This window comes from Morone saxatilis, unplaced genomic scaffold, assembly GCF_004916995.1.
Source record: "Morone saxatilis isolate NCDOM2014 unplaced genomic scaffold, NCSU_SB_2.0 Contig11, whole genome shotgun sequence".
Lineage (NCBI taxonomy): Eukaryota > Metazoa > Chordata > Actinopteri > Moronidae > Morone > Morone saxatilis.
This window is the reverse complement of record NW_023339663.1, coordinates 22,792,138-22,802,790: the sequence shown is the minus strand read 5'-3', so window position 1 is coordinate 22,802,790 and position 10,653 is coordinate 22,792,138. Positions and strand designations below refer to the sequence as shown.

The window sequence follows — 10,653 nt, the reverse complement described above, 5'->3', positions numbered from 1 at the left end:
GTGTGTGTGTATGTATGTATATGTGTGTGTGAGAGAGAGAGAGGTAACTTGGCCTGAACACAGAGCTTTAAGGTTCCATGAAATTGTGTGCATTAGAGAGGTTAGGAAAACCAAATGTTATTTTTTGAAGTCCTGTGACCCAGTGCTGACTATGTCTCTATGGAGAGGACAGACAGCGAGCCACAGGGGTGTAAATCATAGCTTAATGCTCTTGGCTGCAACAGACACCTCCACCCTCCTTTTTTCGGCCCCATGGGCCCTTCTAAGCGTTCTCATATTTTCTGAGTGTGAGGACATTTATCCACATCACAGCACAAGCTTGTGTTCAGATGTACAAGAAGTTAGAGCCCCTGATCGGATGAATGGGGTATTTATAATTTTTTAAGGGCACTTGCTATAATAAATATATAAGGATAGGCATACAATAAAAACTTGAACAATACTTTATTCGATTGTCCCTTCATTTGTTTTTTTAAATCAATAATTAATTGATGTAATTTGTAAGCTGTAGAAAAACAAAATATATGTTTAACTGATCAATATTACAGACTGGAAATAATATCTATATTGTTGCTCATTGTCATATACCTTTATCATCTTTTATTTAACCCATGTTTACATACCAAAGTGCAGTCTTATTTCTTTTCTTCCAACTTCTTCCCTCAACTTTGTTTGTCCTTTTCACAGTTTACTTTTAACCCATAATGGGCATAGACAGACACATGCCTCCTCTCATATACACTACATCCCTAACTACTTTTTCCCAACCTTACATTTCTAACAGCAAAACTGTACCCAATATGTATCTATAAATCAAATGTCAAGCAAATGTTCTTTCATTTCCTTATATTCTGTATTTTCTTTTTCTTTTTTCTTTATCTGTTAGCTGTCCAGATATATAATAATATATTCTATGTATTTGACCTAGTGATTAGAGAGACTTCCTTGTGATTAAAAGATCACAGTTTTGATCCCTCAACACAGCAAATACGTATATGGATCTAGTGTACAACCACATATGTTGTCAGTGTTTTTTATGAAGATACTGAACCCCTATTGTGCACTCTGCATAAATGTCAAAATCATAAATACACTGCTAAGATTCACAGCAGCTTTCATCTAAGAACAGAGTTTGGAGTCAGGGGGGATGTAACTTAGGTGATTTACAGGCCTATATAAAACTCACTTTTGGAGGAAATATGCTGTTTTGTGTATTTATTTTATGTTTTTGTTGAATTCCCTTTTGTGTTTTTTTGCCTGAGACACCACAAGGCCATTTTCTACAACTACAAAATACGAAACCAGACTACAAAATGTACATTTCCTCAAAAGAGGTTTGGGTTAGCGACAAGAAAATTGTACCTAACACTGCTAATGTATAAAATATTTATCCCATATTTAACTGAACAGTATAAAGGTTGTTTTTCCATGTGTTGTCCTCTACAAGTTAACTCAGTGCCTCCACTTGTAGGGCATAATGTGTGAAATTATGCAGTTGATTCATCGTAAAAAAGGAAGAACCTGAACCAAAACAGAAGAGAACTGGTTCACTCTGATTTTAAATATTTTTTTTTTTTGCATGGACATACAACAAATGGGCTGTCCAGATGTTGCAATGCTGCATACAAATGCTGTATTCTAGAGTAATCAGCGTGATTACAGCAGGTGGGAAATTGCTGTTTTGTTAGCACTGAGAAAATGTTACACATGAAGCTGACTTACTTCTACAATCTAGTTTTAACTCTCTAGTTTTAAGCTTTAGCTTTAAGAACCAATGCTCTTAAAAAAAACCGAACAATTCCTGCTGACTTTTTGCAAGGTTGTTTCTACTGCAGTTACTACTGCCAGCTGTGGAAAGGTTGTTAGTCTGCCTCTAGATAATTATAAGGTAGTTGCCAATAGGGGACTAATAAGTGTTTTTAAATTGGAATAATTGTTGTACAAGTAAGAAATAGGAAGGTTTTAATGAATTCCTGAAGTTGACTCTTTGAAGCTGCTATGTTTTCGTCTGAGAGCAGCGATGTCTGTACCTAATATTCAGCTTGACAGGGCTTGAAGCCGACCTCCTTTAGCTGGATAAGATTTACAATAGAACAGTCAGTTTCAGGCCAGCCATGATAATAGAGTGATGGGCTGTTGTGCAGACCATTCTAATGGGACTTGACTGTCGCGGATCAGTGGGGATTTATGCTCCACTTGGTGAGTACGCCCTTGAGAGGCCAACTGCTGCACAATGATAGCAGCTCGCACAGTCCTTGGCTGTCTGTTGCTTTGTCGGTCTACCTGAATTAAATACTTGGCACAATGCACGAACATATGCACGCACCTATAAATTTGCACAACTGGCATGCACAAAAATACACGCTCTCACACATGCAAAGAATGCAGTCCCCCCCCCATTTCAAACACACATATGTACACACAGACAGAGCAGCCATCTCTAAACCATGTGCTGAAATATATTGTACCAGTGTTTTAGTGACATACACCTTATGATAGATAGTTTTGTGGTATTAAAAGAAAACTACACTGGTGTATAACCACAGACACCGTAATGTCTTTTCAGCACCATTTGTCGCCGGCTGCCCCTTTTGAACTGCTAATGACTGAGCTGCTGGAGGCAAATTGAATCACCATCATTTCCACCCAAATGGAATTTCAGTGGTTAAAAAAGAACAATGCAAGTCTTGACACCGGGCCTGTTCAATAATCAGATTTCCAGCTCCCAATGCACAGGGGGACTGGAGAAAAGAGTTGACCCAATATATTTAAAAGCCTGCTTCCTGGAAAAGGAGGACAAGTGGCAGCAGGCGCAGGGGTTGAAAGTAAGATAAATATTTATTACAGTTATCGAGTTTGCCACTACTCCCTCCTGATCCCACTGACGCATCAGACGCGCCAAGAAAAGAGCAGATTGATGGAGATAATTTGTTATTGGATATAAACAGTTTTAAAGACGCAGAGTAATTCTGCCCAGAGACCTAATCCTTCACAATCTCATCAGGGTGAAGAAAACACCGGCAAGTTGTTTTGTTTGTCACCATCTTTTTTTTCCTCCTACCAAACAATAATATCTTGCTCCCAAAGCATTTGGCTGTTTGACTTTCAAATCACAGGCATTAGCCAGTGTACTCTTGCTCAAGGCGGGTGTAAATATGCACATGTGCTGTGAATGACAGCTCTGTCATGGCTAAATTAATTATTGGTATGAGGCAAATAATGGCATAGCTGAGAAACATCTATGCACACAAAGAAACACATGGAGGGATACACAGGAAACAGCAGTAAGGCCTCTTTGTAAAGCTTCTGTGGTATTGGACAAATGTTTGTTGGTATGGCTCTTCCATCTTGACAGATTGAGCGCGATCTGGTTTTGTTTGGTAATTAAAATTATAGCACAATGCTGCTCATTCTATTCGATTCGGGGCTGGACCAAGCGCAATCTGTCTGAGCGTACAAGATGATTTAGTTGTCATGTTCCTTCACGTCCTGCTTTTCATCTGTTTTTCCTGTTGTACTCAGTTCTTTTCTTTTCATGGTCTGTTTTATTATAATTAATTAAAATCACAAGATCAAAATTTTATTTCTTAACTCTTATTATCTATTCTGTTGCATTTTTGTGCTCTATAATTTAATTTTTATTTAATTTAATTTTTGAATGAATATTTTTTTCTTTTCTGGTCTGTTCCTTTGTTTACTCTTTTTCACTTCCCTGTTGATGATTGTTGGTGGTATTGTTATCGTGTTCTGATGGTTTCTCCTCCCTGTATTCACCAGATGACCTGAACAGTACCCATCAGCACTGTGTCCTAGCTGGAGACACTGCACGCTTCAGCTCCACGCACAGAGTGGCCGAGGTGAGAAGCCAACAGGCCTTAAAGAGAAAAGAACAGCGTTTCAAATTTGTCGTGAAAATGCTTTATTGCGTGCCAACACTCCCCTATGGTTTCAGGACTGCTGCTGTTACTTACATGCTATTTAAGGGAAATACTGTGTATAATGAAAAACTTAAACTTCATGTCTGGTAAACAATAATACATTTTAAAAAGTTATTAATAAATTCCGTAATCTTAGTAAAAAGAAATTTAAAAAGTAAAAAACAATACTGAGAAATATAAATGATTAATGGCATTTATGTAGGGTATAAAACCTGTAGAGTATGTATGTATATTTAGGTACAAACTTTAGTTTTCTACCTTTTGAAAAAAATGGCAATGGATAATCACAGTTCCAGTTAATTACCAAGACCTCTGCGTGGTTGTTATTTGTATGTTTCAGTAGCTTTATGTAAAACCTAAAAGTTACATTTTGGATTATCTTTTGATGCACAGGGGTTTGCTAAACCCTGCATGACATTTATTTGTATAACACTGGGTGTGCCCTGTCCTATCAGTGTTCTAGTGGGACCCTGACCTACATCCAGTCGCAGTGCCAAAAGGCCCTGTCCAACCTTCACACTGACCCAGAGACAGGCTCCCACAGCCTGTTGGCCCTGCTGCCGACAACGCTACAGCACTGTGAGCAGATTCACAATGAGGTGGGGACATGGTGGTGTGTCTTCACATGCGTGTGTGTGTTTGTATATGTGTGTTCTACATGATTGCACACACATTTTTATTTTGTTTTTGTATGATTTAATGTGTGTGTGTAAAGTAATTTGTGTTTATTGTGTTGTGTACCGTGAAAGGTCCATTGTTTAACACTTAGAAGGATATATTGGCAGAAATTGAATATAATATTAATAGGTATGTTTTCATTAGTGTATAATCATGTGGAAATAAGAATCATTATGTTTTCGTTCCCCTTAAAAGAGACCTTTTATCTACAGATGCCATGGGTCACCTTCATTGGCAGCTGTCATGATGTCCCGCCATGTTTCTACAGTAGCCCAGAACGTGCAAACCAAACACTGGGTCTAAATAGTATGGTTCGCGTTTTTTGCCTATTTCGCAGTCACTGTAGTTTCTCCTTTAGTGCTTGGAAATGGAGGGTGAAGCGAGGGAGTTGCAGTTTGAAACTACACCGCCAGATGTTACTAAATCCTACACACTGGTTCTTTAAGTCTGTGTAGATGTTAACTTGTAACTTGTAGAAACCTTTTGTGGCAATTGTTGTTGAAGTTTGTTTTGGCTTGCTTGGAGTACCAGATGAGTGAGATTTGTCACATTGGACAACAAAATATGTGCCAATAAAGTTTAGACAATAGCCTGCCAATCTTTGAAAGTTTTAATATACAGTATGTTTCTGTGATCATGAACCTGCCTGACACTATCTGAATTGTTCTGATGCTGTAGTCCTTGCCCATCTGGTGCTCCAAGGAGGTTAAAAACAGCTTAGAACTATATGCAAATATTACAAAATTTTATCAGGACAGGATCTCACAAGACAAGAGAATAAGGCATATGAATAATATGGATAAAATTTAATTAAGGAATTTAACTTTGTTTGAACAAACCTAATGCATTTGTGCTGCTGAGCATTTGTAGGAATCTACATGTATATGTTTACAGTACACTTATATTAAATAAATACATACTCTCAGGGTGATCGATTCTACATACAGGTGCTAAGTTACCCAGCCAAAGTATAATCAAGGACGTATAGACTTATATACTGACAAACCAAACAGAATTTCAACAAATGCAAAACTGGTACTTGAAACTGTGCTATACAATATGGCAAACCAATTAATCCTGATTTGATTTACTCTTTCCATTTCCTCTGCATCATGGGACTTACAAACCATACTGGCAGTCTGCTGATAGCAGGTTAAAACTCTGTAAACGGCAGAATGGGAGCTTGCCAGCTTTCTACCTTCTACTTACCTGGATGTTTAATGCCTCCAATATGAAATCCAGGTTGTTCTCATTTGTCCTGGCCTGTGATGGATCGTAAGGCAATAGCCTCTCCATATGTTATCTAAAGATGGAGTCATGCCCCGCTCCCCTCCCTAACCCCTTTTCACACACAACAACGAGTGACGCTGGCTTGGGGTATTGAGGGAAAGAGTGAGGTCAAAAAAGAGGAACGTGAGGGGCCGTCTGCGGAGCCACCAGGCCCCCGTGCTAGCATGCCGCAGGCCAACAGTTAATATAGCGCTTCACCTCTCCCCCTTTACACCCCTGGGCTCAAAGCACATATCCTAGCTGACGCAAGCACCCAGGCCCCTCAGCAGGACGCCATGACAGATGAGTCTGACGTAAGGTTGTTTAAAGGTTGTAGACAATATTAATTATTCAACACTGCCAAACAATAGGGCTGTCTGTGTCAGGAGGAGCGCTGCGCTAGTTGAGCTAGCAACACCTGCTAGTTTTGCCGCATAGCGCCACAGGATTACCAAGCATAGACCCCCACCAGGACAGCAAGGCAGGTTTATTTAGGAAAACAGGGTGCTATTTATAACAGAGCAGGTGTGTGTGTTTGTATGTGTGAATGTTTAAGTAAGGGGGGTGCTCTCGGGGGCTCAACCCTACCCTACCTGGCACTCACAATGATCGATGTGGCCATTTGTTTGGAGTTGCCCACGAGAGCAGAACACCCACTTTAATGATGTATTGTTGGTGGAGTTATTTATGATGGCGGCCCACTTTGGCGCTTGGCGGGTGCATATTGCGCAGGTCGTGTTTGACATGGACGACCGAGGAGTGAACAAGCCTGAGACGCACAGGCAGCCTGACCTGAGCAGTGCCTTATGGGCCTTTCCTTAAAAAGTGTTAAACAGCAAGCTCTGGCTGATGTGCCATGGATATTGTGCAGTGTGGTGCAACGGGGGTGGGGGAAGTGGAGGTTGACATTTGTCAGAAGATGTGGGCGGGTCTGACGATGATAAAGCAGAACGTCTGCCATCTGAGTATGAGTGTTCAGGGAAGGGACGGGATGTCAAGTTGAGGTAGGGGTTGATGGGAGACAGACAGAAATGAAGAAAACTGAAGTTCCCACCTGTTTGTTAAGCGCGGCCCCTCTCACTGTCTCTTTTTAATCTTACCTCCTGTCTTAGGTGGTGGGGGGGTAGTCTAACATAGCATCGCCACACGGCCCCCATGTGCATGTTTGGCTTTGAAATGCTAATCCCAGATGCAACCGTCTTGTCTCATTTAAAGCCACTGTGTCACTTCCCAGGTGGGTGTGTGACAGAGTGCCCTGAGGGACCCCCTCTAATGATGCTAGTCCCCCCTCAGTAAATATTGAAGGGAGGGACAAGGTTTTCCCACATGTTCTGGCAGAAAGTAAACTGTGTGTAAGCAGGTGTGTGTGACCTTCCAATGTCCTGTTTTCAGGCCAGAATGTCTCCCCAGGCTGTCCGGTCTTTGCTTGGCTTTGAAACACACTTATGATGGCAATATCATTGTAATCTTATAAATCACTTCTTAGAGCATAGTTTGGCTAAGACAGGAAAAACACTTGTAGCTACATTTGTGGCCTGAGAGGAGAAAATTGTATTGAACATTACTACTTTATGGATGTAGATAGAAATGGAAATGTATACCACAATCAGTGCATGTACAGTATAAGTTAGCTTGTGTAAGACCACTCTGGCAAGTGTGTGATGAGTGTAAATTGCGTGCGTGGTTGCTCACAGAGAGCTGGGGGGGACCAGTTCTCCTGGCTTCTGTGTGAGGAGGCCGGGAAAGGTAAACAGAGGACGGCAGAGTGGGATCGATCCCATTCTCATCAGCTCCCACCTCAGGGCCCTGGCCCGGAAATTGATTGGAACTGCTCAGGGAATACCGTGAAGGTGTGGAAAAAAAAACGTGCCTCATTAAATGGGAAAAAAGGGGGCTACTTGGCCTTAACTCCGGAGTTGCCATGGTGGGCGACTGGTCGACTAATGTGGGGCTAATGTTTAGTTAGTGTGTCCATCACCTAGAGAGATGACAGCGATTGCCGCAGGGGAGCCACTAGCTCCCCTCTCGCTCCCCCACGCCATCTCACAGAAAAACTAGCCCTAACAACCACTCTCTCTTTTGCACACACTTTCGATCTGTCTGCCTGGATAGGTGGCATTTAGTCAGAGTTCCCCTCTTGGTAACTCTCAGCTGGGTGGCCAGACTCCAAATGCCACATAGCCAGCACTCCTCAGTAGCTTTAGATGGCCTGCTTTGTGGCTGCCACTGGCCTGCACAGTGGGGGACAGGCAGCCATGTCAGCTCAAAGTGGAGACACAGGTTGGCTTCTTCTCACTAAAGGACAGGCAGACAATCAGAGAGATGGAAGGAGGGACTGACAGAGAGAAAAGGACGTCCGATATCGGCGCTCGGAGGCTTTGTTGTGTGTTTGAGCTGTAGTGATCGAAGGGGAGTGGATTTGGAGAGTGTTGAAGGGACCATAAAGGATGACATTTCTTTGAAGGGTGGGTTGTATGGAGTGACTGAGGGGCTGCTGAGCAGTGCCACTGGCTGTGTATTCTCCCTGACATGCCCCAGTCCTTGCATGTCATCCCCGCTGTGATCAGAGCCTTTTGGAAGCAAATGGCAGGATGATTCTGTGCACAGCTTCTATCCAAGGCAGACCTCACTCAAGTTGTTGGTGCAAATAATTCTTGCCCTTTGTTTTAACTTGCCGGGGCCGGACAGTAGGTGACTTTTGTAATACTGAGCAATGACCACTGGAAATTTATACAATTGCAGCACAATATTTTTGGCTCAGTGTTCATACTTTTCCTGGGATATTTTGTTAGCAAGAATCAGAGTGTGGGGGGGACTTCATTTGAGTTCCAGAAACCTCCAACACATTTTAATGCTGCTTTGGCTAGTGGGTCGGTTTATGCTTCTTCAGGACTAGTTCGTAAGACGTGTTGGCCAACCACGTCAAAAAACGTATTTTTTTTTGCATTGTATGATATAGTATATTATATAATATATTACTAATATATATACTATATAATATTATATTAGTAGAATGGCCATACTCAAATTCAGGGTGGGGGGCAGCAAAGGGCCTGGGTCGGATTGATATTGTATATTTTCAGTCAGACAGTCCGTTTTTTCAGTTTGTCCTGGTAGACTTTCATAGTGTTGCACTCATTGGTTCACATGGAAAGTGAAAGAAGTATTTCTGTCAAGAATTAAAAGAGAGCTTCAGAGAGTTCAAAGCATGGCTCCTTTCTCACCTCCTCACAGCTGACCAATCACGGCATGAAGTGGGTGTGAATGTCAGATTGGCGCCCCCAATCCAACGTCCGAAAAGGTGTTGAGGCAGGGGGTTTTCCGAATCTATTCGACCTTCCGCCAAGCAGTTCTGACACAGTACACCGGCTCCTTAAGGTTGGAGGTAGACTCCAGGGTTTTTATAATAAAGAAAACCCTTTCTCCCTTTAATTACACGATACATAACCTAATTTCATTGGATATTAATACTTACCTCAGAAGTAGTGATTTGTCTCACGGCCCTTCAAAACTTGCCAGTGCAAATCGTAGTATATGAGCATCATTTGTAACAGACAAACTAAGAGTGAATGTAAGAGTAAGTTGTATGAGAGTGGATGACTGGTTTACCCAAAAGTCTGTGCCAGTTGAATGGAAGGACATGTACAAGATCAGTGAGACAAAAAGTACAAGCAAATATCTTTCATAAAAAAGAAATGGCATTTTCATATCATTACACTTTTTGGGTAGAACTCACCCGCTTGTTGCGAGATTTGTGAGTTCGCAGCTCTACAAAGGGTCTGTTGTAGGCACTGGCTAATGCTCTGTTAGAAGAACAATAAACAAAATAGTTTTCAGAAAAGGAACAATAGCTCTCTCAGTCCCATTTGATATGCGACTCCTTTGCATGAAACCAGTTTTTGTGTTGTACAGTTGTCTGCGTCAAAATGAAATGGAGTGTGCATTGTTTTGGGTGGATGATGCTTTGTAGAATGTTTTGGGGGAGGGCAACTCACAGCGTCTTGCATTTACGTTGGTGGCAATTGGGGCAATCTTTGACATACACACTCACACTGGCAATTGTATGCAAAGACGTTAACAAAGCCACTCGCACACCTATGTAGACAGATACACACAAGGGCACAAATACACTGCTGCACATACAGGTACAAACACACTAACATGCACACGGAAAGACACATTTAGAAATAGATAGGCTACACCTGGCTACATGAAGCATCCTTGCGAGGATTAAATCAGCACTTCAAAAGAGCAGGAAACAAAAACACTCCCAGCGGAGGAGAGGGGAGCGGCTCGGCAGCCGAGACTGTCATCTCCAGACGGTGCAAGGGAGTGGGAGAAAAGGGGAAGGAGGGAGGAGAAGGAGGAGAGGAGGAAGAGGGCGGAGTTTTCAGGTGTGCTGACTATAAGGTGTGTGTGAATAGACATGTACATATTTGTGTGTGAATGTTCTGTGTCTCTGTTTCTCTGCGGTTTGTGTTTGTTAAGGGTGTGATTGTACTCACAGAGATGACCAATATTTGAACAATTTTCACACATGTAATTAAAAATTTGTCTTTACTGTGTTGTTCCTTTCAGAGACTTCATAAAAATTCCATGTACTGGTATAATTTAAAAAAATAAATGACATAAAACATATGCAACAATTTAAAGCAATTAATACATTTCCAAATTTACAGGGATAAACTGACATTTGAAACTAGTTTTGAAAAGTTTCTATAAAAATGTATAAAATTCATCACAATATCACTATATATATGTATGTATT

General features: G+C 41.5%; 1 protein-coding gene across 1 annotated transcript in view; it reads left to right on the top strand.

Annotated features, from left to right (window-relative positions):
* The window catches only part of fto (FTO alpha-ketoglutarate dependent dioxygenase), a 122,757-nt gene that overhangs the window by 26,696 nt on the left and 85,408 nt on the right, over positions 1 to 10,653 (top strand). The window contains exons 6-7 of the mRNA XM_035682200.1: positions 3,778 to 3,857; positions 4,394 to 4,537. Coding sequence (XP_035538093.1) covers positions 3,778 to 3,857; positions 4,394 to 4,537 — 224 coding nt within the window. The remainder of the gene's footprint in view (positions 1 to 3,777; positions 3,858 to 4,393; positions 4,538 to 10,653) is intronic.